The following is a 15756-nucleotide window of genomic DNA, read 5'->3' as shown; positions in this document are numbered from 1 at the left end:
TTTTCTACTACTTTGCATTATAGAGATGTGTTTTTTCGATTGAGGCAAAAAGATTCAACTTATACATGTGCCAAGTGAAGAATAATGGGAATTAGAAAAGTAATTTATGAAAAATTAAAGTTGTTTAATGATGTGACTAAAATATTTTCTGGCTCTAATTATCCTACAGCTAATGTATATTTTTTTGCGGTTTTTAAGGTGAAACTAGCTTTAAATGAATTGATTTTGACTCCTCTTGAGGTAATAAAGAAAATAGAACTAAACATGATTGATAAAATTGATCGTTATAGGGATGTTATTCACAACATCATGGGTGTAGCAGCTATCTTGGATCCACGATTTAAGATGAAATTGTTAGAATGAATGTTTGCTCAAATTTACAATGATGAAGCAGCAAGTAAAATTCTTAGGATTAAAAATATTCTTTATGATTTTGCTCAATGAATACAATAGGATATATTTAAATCTTAATTCATCTTCTACTTCATCATCTACTACAACTACTGAAGCTTCTATTATTAATTCAACTAATTTGATGGAGAATGATTTTCTTTCTAAATCTGACTTATTTATGAGTAATGGTAACAAAGTTCAAAAAGTAAAGGTGGAATTAGTTTATTATCTTGAGAAAGGTGTGCTTCCTAGAACTGAAGAGTTTGATATTTTATCCCGGTTGAAAGAATCATGGACTTAAATATTCTACTTTGAGATTGATTAAAAGAGATATATTGACTATTCCTGTTACTTTAGTTGCTTCTGAATCTACCTTCAGCACAAGCGGTAGACTATTGAGTCCACGTTGCAATAGGCTCAATTCTTACACAGTAGAAGCACTAATGTGTGCTCAAACTTGGTTACAGAGAAAGATTAAAGCTTTTTAAAATTTTTATCAAGGTTCTTTTTTTTATTACTTTTGTATGTCAATAAAATTGTTTGATAATAATACATTTTTATATGTTCGTCTAATCCACCGGAAGGAAGCACTCTTGAGATCATTCTTGATGATGTGGATGATTTTGATGTAGCACATTTTGTTATTGAAATTGGTATAATTTAAGTGTTGTTTAATTTATAATTTGTTTGGATAGATGAAAATATTTTGTTAATTATTATTTGTAAATATGGAATGTTTAAGAACTTTATTATGTTGTACTTTTTTATGCAATATTGTTTGTCAGTGCATAGAATCATTATTTATGTTAAATTATTAATAATATTTGTGTTTACAACATAATGAATATCTTTTTTAGGAAAACAGATAACAACTCGATCTGACATTCGATCCGATCTTATGCGGAGAAGATTATAGAGTGGATATATCAATTTATTTATAGATCGAATTTGGATATTACATAATCCGATCCGAATCCAATCCATGAGTATCAACCAAATAGAGGGTGTTGACTTTGAGGAGAGATTTTCTCCTATTGCCAAAATTGCCACTGTAAGAATTGTTTTTGTTGTTGCAACAACATATAAATGGTCTATATATCAATTTGATATTAATAATGCGTTCCTTTATAGGTTTCTTAATGAAGAGGTGTATATGACCCCACCAGCTGGTTATTCTAAAGCTTTGCCTAATCAAGTTTGTTTGTTGAAAAGGTCTCTGTATGGCCTTAAATAAGCTTCCAGGCAATGAAACCTTGAGTACCACTTTTATTCTACAACTGGATTTTTCTCAATCTGTTCGTGATCATTGTTTATTTACAAGATCATAGACAATCACTTTCTTGTCATTTTGGTTTATGTTGATGATGTTATCATAATTGGGATTGATTTGGATGTTATTAATATTGTCAAACAATATCCTGATGCTAAGTTCTGAATCAAAGATCTTAGTTTTGCCAAGTACATCTTGGGAATTTAAATAGCTAGATTTGATTCTGGTATTATTCTTAGTCAACAAAAATTTATCCTTGATATGATTCATGAAGTGGTTTGCAAGATGCTAAGGCTTCTCTGTCCCCTCTTCTTAGAGGTCTTAAATTGTCTGTAGATGAAGGAGAACCTTTAAAGGATCTAAATTAATATTGTAGATTGATTGGAAAATTGTTTTATCTTACTTTGACTAGACTTGACATCAATTATTCTGTTCAGCATCACGGAACCGTCGAAAAATCGATTTTGATGGATAAGGCCATCGAATCGCTCATATTTACACCAGGAGTCCATATCTGGCATCAATTTGCAGAGAGGATAAGTCCTTTAGCCGAAAATAGCCTCGACAGTCTCCTTGCTATCGTTCATGGCGGATTCGCAAGACAGGGCTAGACGATGAAATTTATGGAGGGAAAATGATGGTGAGGTGTTGGAAGGTCGATCGAAAAGCCTCTTTGAAGGCTGTTTTCACCAATAATGGCGAGAAAATGTGCTGCTACGGTATCAAACTCCTTACTCGCGGTTTCTCTCAATCTAGGCCTTTATTCTGCGAACAATGGCCACAAGTGTGTTCGTCTTGTCGAACTCTAGAGTTTAGAGTCCTCACTCGCCGAAAATAATGGTCATTTGGCCAGGAAACGGGAAGGAGAGTCTGTCGGTGATGGAGAGGGGAGAAGGAAGTTTTGTTGGCTTTCTCTCTCCTCCTTGATTGGCTTTTAACAGATTTGGTTTAATTCAAAGGGTTAGGTTCAATTATTGGAAGCTTCTAGGTTCTTAATTTATTTCTACTGGTTTGATTTATTTTAATTGGTTTAGATAGGTTCTAGAATATTTCTTCAATATACTCAATGATAATAATAATATAATATAATATAATATAATAATGACATTTGAGTTTAGGATAGTTAATTTAAACGGTAGTCATAAATTTAAAGCTTAATACTTATTCTTGAAAATTTCAGAAGGTACTTGATTAGGAATTCCAATAACATATTTTTGGGTTTGAGTTCGACTCTATGAGTTTGGGCTTGAAATATAATCATTCGACACTTATATCCATATGATTGAAAATCTAGATTTTTAATTTAATTAAAAATCAAAGTTTTTGAAAATAAAATTACGGGATGTTTCACCTCAACGCAATCTTATTTTTTAAGAATTTATTAAAAAAATATAGAATTATGCAATTTATGAAGAAAAATACGACCAACATAATTAGTGTGCATGCAATATGTACCTTTTTTTTAGCTGACTCTTCATATTATTAGATCATCTTTCAAATTTTTCTTCTAAAAAACAACATGAACAATTGACATATAATACATGCACGTTAAACAAATCACTAAAAATGAAAATTCTAAAATACCTTATTTTCCTTATTATTAAAATTTACTAACAAAAAGAAATGCAAACTTTATTATACAAAAACTAAAATTAATGTTAGTGAAATAGGAAAGGCATTTAAAAAACTACAAATAAATAAATAAATAATTCTCATGAAAAGAGCTCCAAATAAATACGAAATTTTTTTTATTCATTAGGAGTATCAATTGATCGAAATAATATGATGGATTACACACAGGGATAGCCTTTCTTTTAACTTATCAAATCGATTAAAACTCTTATGATCTATAAAAATATGAAAAAAAATACAAAATTATGCAATTCGCAAAGCAAATATCAAGATAAATTTATATGCATATAATATATTTTTTTTAGTCGACGCTTCACGTATTTTGGATCATTTGTTACATTCTTCTATATACAAACCAACCATGAATAATCAACATATAATACATATATGTATATTTAGTAACTCATGAGAAATGAAATTCTAAAATGCCTTTCTTTTTCTTTTTTTTACTAACTAAAAAAACTTCAAAATATATTATATAAAAACTAAAATTAATAATAATGAAATTAAAAAAAAAAACACTTATCTTATGTGAGAGGTTTTTTTGATCCTATATGGAGCTCTACCATATTGAATATTTGTTTTATCTTTTTTTATTACTTTTAGATTATTTTACTTCTCTAGTACTTGTTTTAGTATTAATATTAGTTTCTTTAGTTATTAATTAATAACTTTTGTAGTTATTGAATTTAATTTATTTAACTAAATAATATATAAGTCCATAAATTATGCATTTATATTCATATAAATTAAATCAATTATTAATTAAAATCTCATTGTAAATAATTTGTCTTTTAAGTTTTAACAAAAAGATTAACGCCATGATATATACAAAAATAAACAAAATAATATCACTTTATTTATAAATCTAAACAAATTATTAAATTCATAATTTAATGATTAAGTGTATGTAAATATAGAAATCTAAGTACATTCGATAGTTTTTTAAGAAATATACTCCAAAATTGCATCATTTTACACAACCCCAAATTTTCTTTATATAAGCATAATTCCAAACTCCATCTTTCTTTTCATTTTTGGAAAAGGAAATTGAGTTCCAAATTTTTTTTATAAATTTAAAATCTTCTTTCACAAAAAAAAAAAAAAAAAAAAAAAAAAAAAAAAGCAATATAAATGAAAAAAAAAAAAAGATGAAAATAAGGGAGTCCCTCCCTTTCTCTTTCCCCATTAAAGCCCACTTACTTTTCTTCAATCCCAAATACCCATCTCCTTCAAAACTTCAGAATTTCATTTTGAAGAGCAGAAATGGCGCCACCAAACCCAAAACCACTACCAAGAAAAGGAAAATTCCTAAAAAATCTATTGGTATCTCAAACTGCAACTATAACAAATCAAGAACTGCTAGTCCTAGCAACATGGAAAGGGAAAAATAAGAGAAAAAAAAGAGAGATAAATGTGAAGTCTTTGCATCAAAATAGGGACCCATTGGACAGACGGATCTAGGAAAAAGCATAGTTAAATGAATAAGCCAAATGATGAGAGCAATGACTACGATTTTGTTGCGGTAAAGACGAAGGGGAGTTCTTGAAACTCCGGCAGAGGATGAGATTAGAGGGTTGCTTGATGTTTGTTATACAAGCGCAGGCTTATGTTAATGTTGTTGACATGTTGAAAATGGAACAAACACAGAATTGGAAATATAAAAAAATGGAGGAGGATTAGATATTTCAAAAGTAGAGGTTTCTGTGTTCTTTTTGAAGTTTTAGGAAAAAAGAAAACAAAAAGAAAGAGAATGTAGGAAAAACCAAACCAAGTAAGAATTGAAATCCACCGTGGCAACTGTCAAAATTGAGAATTGAAAGTATTTAAGAATTGGTCCCTCCTTTGATTAAATATGGAGTATATATACTGAAGTCAAGATAAATTCTACTAGGATAAAGATTATGAGAATTCTGCATTATTTGTTAATTAGAGTTTATTTAGGAATGTAATATCCTTTAATATATTTATATATTGTTCTTTTATGTATTTATTATTGTATTATTAGTAGTCCCCCCAAAAAAATATTGGTCATTTATGTCCAAGAAATGTTTAAATTTGAATTGATGGACTACTAAAATATGAGCTATTTAAGCTTGAATGGGTGGACTGCTTAAGTCCAAACTGATGGACGATTTATGTCTGAATTGGAGGACTGTTGAAGTCCGAATGATGGATGATTTATGTCCAAACTGATGGACGATTTATGTCCAAATTGAAGGACTGCTAAAGTCCAAAATGATGGACGATTTATGTCCGAACTAATGGATGATTTATGTCCAAATTGAAGGTCTGCTTAAGTCCAAAATGATCAACAATTTATGTCCGAACTTGATGGACTGTCCAAATTTATTGAGGACTGCTTAAGTCCGAATTTGTTGAGGACTGTTCATATCCGGATTTATTGAGCTCCATTTGGTTGTGCTACCTACGCTTTTATCATGATATAGAGAATACAAATGATGAAAATAAATAACACATTATGGAGATTGTTAGAGAAACTCTCTTCCTCGCCTTGTTATGAAGATTGTTGATCCAATACTTCTTAGAAATGAAAATGATAATCAAGTTATAATTATGAGATAATCAGTAAATGATACCAATGAGAGGAGTGTCTGATTTTTGTGGTTAAAACCGAGTTGAAGGCTCTATCAACCACCAAGAGATTTGAACTGACATGAGTAAAGTTATTGAGGAGCTGTTAAGGTTAGGGATGCTCTTCAACAAAACTATAGCCGAGTCCCAAAAACAACCATATGTTTATTATTTAATATTTTTTTTATTTTTTTATATATGATTGTTATTACATCATGAATTATGAGCTTATTACTTTATCTTGGAGAATAGAGAGTAAAAAAGAACAGGTTCTATGGTGATTGTAGCTGCAAGTGACCATAATCTAGGTGTGTTGTTTTGTGCCTTTAGAAGGTGGTCTATATGGACTTGTTAAAAAAAAAGGAGGCTATCTAAATTTTGTAAATGGTACAATAATTTTGTAAATGCTAGGGATAGTGAAGCCATTATAAGGTCTAAAATTTCAGTAACTCAAGTGCTATTAGACAAAAGTGAGTTTAATTTGTGCAAGACTGTCATTTCAAACCTTACTGATAGTATTCAATTTCCATTTCAACTATAGAAATTAAGCAATGACATATGTTGCTAAGCCCTCCTTATATATTTTGTTTAATCTTTGCATACAAAGCAGGAAATGGTTTCATCTAAATGTCTAACTTGACATAATAAAATAATTTTAAGTTTAATCAATAGCCAAATTGGAGAGAAAAGGACTCTAATTTATATTAATGCAGCCAATTATTTGGAGGAAAAAGAAATTATCATCCTAAACTCAGATAATTTATATCTCCTTATCGTAAGTAGCACCATAGTAGATAACCAAATTACCTGAAGTACATCTAAACAACATGTAAATATTGATATATAAGTGGTACTAAACAACAAGAAGTACATCTAATTTCGTGAGCTTTTTGCTTGGGAATAGGGACCAACTATTTCATTCATTCAATAGGAAACTTAAATTCTTGGCACCAATTATAATTAGAAGAAAAGCTTGAGCCGATATGAACATTTTGTGAAGCTACTTATTTAGGCTATGGGCCTAATCAAAGAGTGAGCAGAAAAAGACAAAGGGTCAAATTTCCATGATTAGATTTGATTACTAGTCCAGATTGATCGGCCAATTTGATGAGAAATATCTATTGAATGTGGTTTCTAGGCTTTTGCAACAAAAATGGTAGCGGAGCTAATAAAACAGAAAAAATTGAACAAGAAATAGGCCTGAAAATGGAGGGAGTCAGTACATAGACGCTGAAGTATGTACAAAATCCTTTGTTTCCTTCTGAAATAAAAACAATTCAAGCTAAAATGTCTTGAGGGAAAATAAATTCACTTCTCACAAGCATAATTATGAACTAATCACATAATGAAAACTTCAAATTAGGCAAAAGGAACCATTAGGAAGCAAGACTTTTTGTTAATCATCATTATTTACAAAAATCAAAATAACAGTCAGAATCGTTCGAAGCAAAATCCAGTCAAAGAAGAAAGCAAGCAGCAAAATTTCCTCAAAAATTAAAATCTTTATCCTTTTGGTGAAGGGTGGCCAACTATTTTGCATTTGACATCTTAACCTCCCTTCAGAAACAAATAAAAATAAAGACAATGTTAGATAACAGTGCAGTGACAAACTCTAAGATTGATTAATAATTTATAACACAAAAAATAATAACGGGAAAGGCAACAAAAATAATACTAACACAAACACCAAATAAAATTGTATTAATAAGAAGCAAACTTTCACAAAGCTTAAGGAAATAATTACTTACGGACTTGGTTTTTGCTTGGTGCTTACAAATGAGGTGAGGGGTGGTATTTATAGGCATTTCCACCTCCTCAATGTACGGTTATGATTTACTTACAAAAATATACGGTGGAGATTACATGGAGCATTCTAGAGTAGGTGAGATATTTTATTAAAATATCTTGTGAGTGGGAGTATTCTAGAATGCCCTAGGTATTTACACACCATGTGGGCTTGGGGCATCCATCTTTGGGCTTAGGGTTTCCACTTTTGGGCTTGAAACTTGCCAAGTATTTAACTTATTATCGTAGCCCATTTTGGTGGTTGTCTTTTCTAAATTAATCGGTGATATTTTAATAGATAAACTGGTCCTTTTTTTTTCCTTTAATGAGATATTGGACACTATTGGTTTTAAAAATAAAATATGAACTTATTGATTAGTAAGCTTGAGTCTGAATTATTATCCAATCCATATGAAGCTCCTATCATATTCATTTAGCTCAATTTATTGGATTTATGTCCGATTTAGTTTTGATCATACCTTAAATAAATAGGAATAAAACCCATTAAATAAATAGGAATATATTTCAAAAATAAATCTTCTTAAGAATAGGATATGAAGCATAACTTTTTGTTGAATAGTAGCAAAAGGAGTACATACTCACCTCCTAATAATACACTTTCTTCATCCAACTTTTGCCTAGTTTTCTCTTCCATTGTTGAAGCATATGAGAGGTTATATATATATATATATTAAATTGTAATGACAAGATTACGAAAACAAGAATCCCTTGATTACCAAACAAGGTTATTGTGCTAATAGAAATACTAAATAAAAGCCCTAGTATTCTACAGTGTCAATCTAATAAAATTATGTATAGTATAATAAAGTTCAAATCCTCTGTTCCAGTTCATAAAACCAGAAGAAAAATAAAGCAAATTATATAAATATTGACTTTTCAAGATGTTAAATGATGTCAGCTCTTTAGTTCACAAGTGAATTAAGTTCTTTATTACATTTTTATTCAGAAATTATTGATGGAGAGAATTATCACTATTTGCTAAAATCATAATTGATTTGACAATTAGCTCTTTAATGGTTAGGTAAATTATATAATTATTTATGAAAGTATAAATGTTGAATGTTGTTCATGCAAAAAATATATTGATACACACGTTATATATAAATTATATATACAAAGGTGAAGGCAGGGGTTATTGAGGATAAGATTTAGCAGTCATAACCAAGATGATTTTCCATTTCTGAAATAGACCAATGAATAGTGAACAATTGAATAGATTCTAGTTAGAGAGAAGTAATGGGTATACAGAAGATTGAAAATTTTACTTTCTAAAAAATAGAAATGCAAGATTAAAGTGTTAAAGGACTGTATTACAATAGCTAATAGAAAATTTGACTGTAAACAAGATTAAGTGGAGGAAGATCATCCATGTAATCGACTGTAAACTAATTTACTTAGCTAATAGAAAATTCTATCACTAATAGAGACATTAGTGATCATAATTGGACATATGGAAGAAACCAACAAATATAGGGAAGATCATAAAGAAAGGCTAGCAAAATAAAAAGATACAAACAAATTACAATTCAAAGAACCAACATTTTAAGCAGGTCATGCAAGATACCAATTTTAGCAATATAGTGAGACATTTGAATCCATAGATATGGGCTTAAACAATTTCTGAATTAAACTGTACTTAAAAGAATTAACCTTCATCACAATCAAACACCATATACTTCATTTTGTTTCTTTTTTTTTTCAGTATTTTTCTTTCACGAAATGAAACATAATAAGTGCATCAAGGTGCAACTCAACTCAAGAACATGGATAATATCGTGAGAGCAAACGCGAATAAAAATACATGAGAATGGCAAAGAATAAAGATCATTCTACTGAAACTAAGAATCAAACATTGCACTGATTTATATAAAATATATTCGTTTCAAAATACATGGATGAGAAGAACTCTACTAAGGTTAACGGAAATACAACTGTGAAAAATTCATTGGCTAAAGAGGTTCAATAATACATCAAAGATCACTTGTTTTTTAATTTGTATAAATAAAATTAATATATACAATTTTTGTCATGATAATAAGATAAAAAATCTCCTAGGACGTTCCTATAATCATACAAAATAAATAAATTAAAATCTCCATTGTACTTTGTTGTGCTAATAAACAGTATTCAAAAATCAATTTTGTTGCTATTTTTTAATTTTGCTCAGCTCCTTGTATAAAAACTCAATTAGTTATTATACAAACAACTTGATTAAATATTTAGTCCTAATGATTTGATCGAAATAAAACTACAATGATTATGTGGGTTAGCAGTAAAAGTAATTAAACTTTAAAAGGCACTGACCGTGAGAGTTAAAGAGTGAGTTTGATTTTCATTCACAAATCAACTATCTTGTTCAACTGCTCAGTGTTCGTGTTTGGCTTGTGTGAAAATTGCCTAAGAATAGCAAGAATTTAAAGTAAAATTACTTGAAATAATTACTTGTGTGAATTCTACTTGTTATTCAACCAAAAAGGGAAAAGAAGCCCAAAACTCCTCTCCAGATTGCAGCATCGCGATCTCCTTTCGTTCCCCTCCCCAATTCGGTGTTTCGGCCATCGATTGTTGAGGCCAAAGCGGCGGTTGACGCTCTAATCGATGGTGACCTTGACTCCGGCCATCCTTTCAATAATCGAAACTTGCTCCATGCGAAATAAGGCTCTCTTCTGTGACACTGCTACCTCCTTAAACAATTCTCTCTTTCTTGACTTCTAGGCGAGCTCAAGTATTTCCGACAATTCCCTTTACTCAGGAAGTGGGGAGGGAATACATTCTAAATACATGTGAATTTAACGTGCCTTCAAAGGACAATTTATTATGAATGGGCTCCTAGAAGTTAATTGCACAATGTCTTGATGCGAAAGTGCTGTAATGCCTCTATAACGTTTTTTTTACTGCCAATTGGACATATTAAGTAATGTTTTTATGGGCAATATTTTGATGGTGGAAGGTGTGTTCCAGGCTCGCACCATTTGTTAACTATCAGAATTGAGAAACTACCTTTTCTTTTATATGACTCTTTCTATTGCTGCTAATAGATACCTGCTTGCTTCTTGCTTACTGGCAACCTTTATAAGATCTCTACCTTCAAGCTTTACTTTAAAGCAGCTCTTTCAAAAAAGGGGAATTCCGATCCCCGAGATGTGCTCTTGAAAGATCTCTCTCGACAGCGCAGTTAGGTCTTAGAGAAGGAACTTTTCTTTTTTCTTTTATTGTTGATTATCTATTTCTTATCTTTAGTATTGGTCTACAACTCTTTATTTCAATTAAAAAGCAAGGACTAATATTAATATAGCACCCCACGGAACACCTATTTGATCTATCTAGCCTGCCTTAAAGGGCTCGGGCCTCTGTTTGTTCAAGGAGTGACTTTGTTGAGCTCTTTTAGTGAGTGAACAGCCGCTTTCCTAATAAATACATTATTCCATTCAGACGATTCGATTCGGTGGCCGAGTTGGTCTGACTCAGGAAGCTCCCTCCAGAGCAAAGCAAGCTGTAAGTCAGTTTCAAGTCTGCCTTCCGCTAGAAAGCTCACTACACGCCACGTCACTTTTTACTTAGCAAAGAAAGACAAGCTACGAACTACCGCTGCCCTTCCGTGCTCGTAGGTTGACTCCCCTATGCATCCCGACTAAGGTCTCACAAACGTGCACTTTCTTATGCATCCAGCCGCTTCACTAATGTGAATAGGTTATATAGAAGGGTGGGTTTATTATATATATACTCTTATGTGCGTTCCTTCTTCGAACCTTTTGGTATGTATTGCCCCTTAACTATAGATCAGATCCACCGGACGAGAAACTCAATTCCGCACTGCTGCTGAGTCGTCGGACTTATCCACCAAGGGATTCGTGGAATTTCTGTGGATTGTGTTGGGGGAAATCTACCAAAGCTAGGCAGATAGATAGACTCCTTTCCCGCTGCTAAGGGAGAGCAAGAAACAAAATCAAATGATTGTTTTTTAATCAGCGTCCCCTTTTGGGTATGCAGATACTAAGAGTCCTCTCACTACCAACCAGTAGACATCATCTGGCTGGGTCTTGCCGGTATCAACAACGAGAAAAAAACAACCAAATGAAAACAGCAACTAACTATGGCTCTTGGCCCAGACAACGTCCTAGGCGTGGGGGGGATCGGAGCAAGAGGGAACGCCTAGACGGACGTTTTTATTCCTGGGCTGCAGTAAGTAGATCGAGAGGTCGTTCCGCCCCTTGTCCCCGAAGATGGGTAATATGTTCTCAAAAAATGTTGCTCCAAATTGAAAGTATTTAAGAATTGGTCCCTCTTTGGAGTAACTTTGGGATATATATATTGGAGTCAAGATAAATTCTAATAGGATAAGGATTGTGAGAATCTTATATTATTTATTAGTTAGAGTTTATTTAGAAATGTAATATCCTTTAATATATTTATATATCGTTCTTTTATGTATTTTATTATTATATATTATCACAACCTAATTACCAACTGTCTTGTCACTACTCCATCCTCCATGTCATCGCATGCATTATTCACGCAATGCTTTTGGCTTTCGCCAAATATGCATAAATTACAAAAAATAAGTTTAGAGGGCCACAATGTTATTTTTAAAATATAGGAGGCCACAAAACTTTTATGTGTAAATTCATATGGCAATTTATGTATTCGGCCTTTGGCAATGATAAAGTTGTTTCTTGAAATTAGACTTATAATATAGGACCCGAAATTTTTTTTTCCCAAATTTTGTTTTTTCAAATTCACTTAAATCAAACGGGCTTAAAATTCCGGATATTCCTTCTTATTCACATTGGATCTGGGCTGGACTCTGTTACTACAAAAGTGATAGACAAGCATGGGGCCAACTAAAATCCAAACATATTGTTAGGGTTTTCCCTCAGCGAAACGAATAAGGTCAAACTCGTAATTTTAATAAATCTTTCCTTTACACACCCTCGCTATAAAAACCTTCTGCCATTTTCGTTGCCACATTTCCTATCTGCCGCTACCCAGCAAAACCCTAAATCCTCAAAACCCCAGAAGCACCCAAATGGGTCGCGTCATACGTGCCCAACGTAAGGGTGCAGGCTCCGTCTTCAAATCCCACACCCACCACAGGAAAGGTCCCGCCCGATTCCGCTCTCTCGATTTCGGCGAGCGCAATGGGTACCTGAAAGGAGTGATCACCGAAATTATCCACGATCCGGGTCGCGGTGCTCCACTTGCCCGGGTCACGTTTCGCCACCCATTCCGCTACAAGCACCAGAAGGAGCTTTTCGTTGCAGCTGAAGGGATGTATACTGGTCAGTTTGTGTACTGTGGGAAAAAGGCCAATTTGATGGTGGGTAATGTGTTGCCTTTGAGATCGATACCAGAAGGAGCTGTTGTGTGTAACGTGGAACATCATGTTGGTGATAGGGGTGCCTTTGCTAGATGTTCCGGAGATTATGCTATTGTAATCAGTCACAACCCTGATAATGGAACTACCAGGTAATTTATTCATTTTTTGAAATTTAACCCTTCATGATTAGAGATTCCTGTTGAATATCTTTTAGTTCTTTTAATTTTATTTTCAGTGTTGCATTTTTGAGATTTTCCTGTAAATCTGAGATATTTAATTATTTTCCCCTGTTGTTTAATTTCTGTTTTGGATGAATATTAAGCCTTATATTGTATTTATATATATAACACTTTAAGTTTTGAATTTTTTTATGTAATCTAAGTTTTCATTTTATATGCTGAGTCTATGTTTCAATTCTTGTCGTGGTCTTTTATCCATGCTATATGATACTGAAGCAATAATTATCTGAATTTTTTTTTAATTAGACAACTGATATTTTAAAGGATATTGTTGAAATTGTGTAAGCTTTGATATCGATATAGTGTGCCTTCAAACTAAATACTGACTGTGGAGGTCTACTGTTAGGATGTTAGCTTATTTCATCTGTTTGGCTAAAATAGTGTCCTCTATCCTTTAAAGTATTAGGAAGGTGGAAATTACCTGAATATATCACTGTGGCATTGAACTGTTTTTGGTGCAACTGCAAGGTGGATGTCTCAAATTCTTGGAATTTTCCAAGTTTCTGGGTTGGGATTGCAATATGCTAAAATTAATGGCCCTGGTTGTTTGATTTTGCCCGTTTAGGGCGCCTCTGAAATTGTTAACTTATGCAAACTGCTGGCATCAATTGTGTTTTGTCTAGGATTAAGCTTCCTTCTGGAGCCAAGAAGATTGTACCAAGCGGATGCCGAGCTATGGTTGGCCAAGTTGCTGGTGGAGGAAGGACTGAGAAGCCTATGTTGAAGGCTGGAAATGCATATCACAAATACAGAGTCAAGAGGAACTGCTGGCCCAAGGTTCGTGGTGTTGCTATGAATCCTGTGGAGCATCCCCATGGTGGTGGTAATCATCAGCATATTGGACATGCCAGTACCGTTCGTCGGGATGCTCCTCCTGGCCAAAAGGTCGGTCTCATTGCTGCCAGGAGAACTGGTCGTCTCAGGGGACAGGCTGCTGCCACTGCTTCTAAAGCCGACAAGAGTGCATAAATTACTAGTACTACATGAATTTTCATTACTTTATGTTGCGTTTAGACATTTTTGCAATTGCGGTACTTCTGAACTTTGTTTATGCAGTTTTTTTGACCTGCTATACATTCTTGATAATGAACATTTTCATATTGCCAGGTTTTGTTTGGAATTTTTACAAAAATATAATGGTTTGCTCAAACTTCCCCAATTTTGTAGTTCTTGATTCATTTTGAGGGGGGGATGACAGGTAATGATTTCGAAATAATTTATCAATCTAAATGCAAATCGGAACTATTTACAAATCTAAAACAACAATATTAATCAGTGGTTTTAGTACTCAATAGTAAGTGAAAAGAATACTAAGTTGGGATGCACAACTGAACTTGGTGGTTGTAGTGCAAGTATGGAATGTCATCAAAATACACAAGAAAATAGTATAAAGAATCCATCAAATTACCTAATTTCTGTAATAATTAGGTGTTAGTTTGGTTTTGGTTTATCTAAATATGTTTTTATGGTATTTAAATTTGAAATTAAATTCAAACTAAATTAAAGAGGGTGTATTGGATTAAGACATTACTAGATTTTAAAATATTTTAAAATTTCATTGATATTCAACCTAATTTTTTTTGGATTTTATTAAAATTTAGTGATATTCAATTTCGATTTTTATAAAATTCATAAAAATATGATTTTTTAAAAATTCTATCCAAAAAAATTATTAATTTGTAAAAATTTTATAAAATTATTGATTTTATAAAAGAGTCCGTATGAATAAAAGAGTCATTCATAAATCTATCCTCCAATTTAAATATTTAAAACTTTTTAAAATCTAATAGAGTTTTAATCTAATACATCTCTTAATAAGGATGGAAGCGGAGGCGGTACTTGCGAATTTTAAACGTATCCGTTTAAAATTTTACTACTCGTATCCGTTTTAAACCCATTGAATTAATCATTTAAGTACCTATTTTCGGAACTCTTTAAATTTTACTATCCGTATTTGTCCAAAACTCGTTTAAAGTATCTCTTAAATGGGTAAGTCATTTAAAATATTTCTTAAATGGGTAAGATGCCTGAGAATCTGTTAGGGTATTTGTGGATAGATTTTATTTAAAATTCATTTTTTACTACTAATGGATTGGGTATCCACTACCGAACCTATTTCTTATAGTGATTAATAGGTAGCAGGTATATCCAAATATCTATACACGTATCTTACCTATATCCATTATGGGTAGTAATTTCACTACCTATATCCGTTACGAGTAGTAATTTCACTATATATTCCAAACCATTTTATAATTATCCATATCTTTTTTAAACGGATCAATGCGGAGCGGGTACCATAAAATACATGTATCACTTCCATCCCTACACCTCAAGATGTAAAAACAATGTATTAATTATTGAATTAGTTTCGAATTAATTCATGTCCTGAGAATTTGATATTTTGACAAAAATTATTATTAATGGTGCTTTAAATTTTCAGAATAAATTTGATTTTTTTGAAATTTTTATGCGTTGATTTCAATTAAATAATGATATAATCG

General features: G+C 32.1%; 1 protein-coding gene across 1 annotated transcript; it reads left to right on the top strand.

The window, feature by feature from the left end:
- Nucleotides 1–12656: 12656 nt before the first annotated feature.
- LOC149497530 (large ribosomal subunit protein uL2-like) lies at nucleotides 12657–14372 on the top strand. The gene is made up of 2 exons (XM_089719766.1): nucleotides 12657–13162; nucleotides 13876–14372. Exons 1-2 carry the CDS (start codon nucleotides 12723–12725, stop codon nucleotides 14219–14221), a joined length of 786 nt encoding a protein of 261 aa, XP_089575892.1. The 5' UTR covers nucleotides 12657–12722; the 3' UTR covers nucleotides 14222–14372.
- Nucleotides 14373–15756: the final 1384 nt, after the last annotated feature.

The sequence above is a fragment of the Jatropha curcas genome, chromosome 3 (genome assembly GCF_041381405.1).
Source record: "Jatropha curcas cultivar XTBG-Jc1 chromosome 3, XTBG_Jcur_1.0, whole genome shotgun sequence".
In the NCBI taxonomy this organism is placed as follows: domain Eukaryota; kingdom Viridiplantae; phylum Streptophyta; class Magnoliopsida; order Malpighiales; family Euphorbiaceae; genus Jatropha; species Jatropha curcas.
Note: the sequence above shows the minus strand (reverse complement) of the source record. Positions and strands in the feature narration are given on the sequence as shown.

Coding starts and splice junctions, on each gene's coding strand:
- LOC149497530 (XM_089719766.1), top strand. CDS start 12,723: ATGGGTCGCGTCATACGTGCCCAACGTAAGGGTGCAGGCTCCGTCTTC. Junction 13,163..13,875: donor CCTGATAATGGAACTACCAG/GTAATTTATTCA, acceptor TGTTTTGTCTAG/GATTAAGCTTCCTTCTGGAG.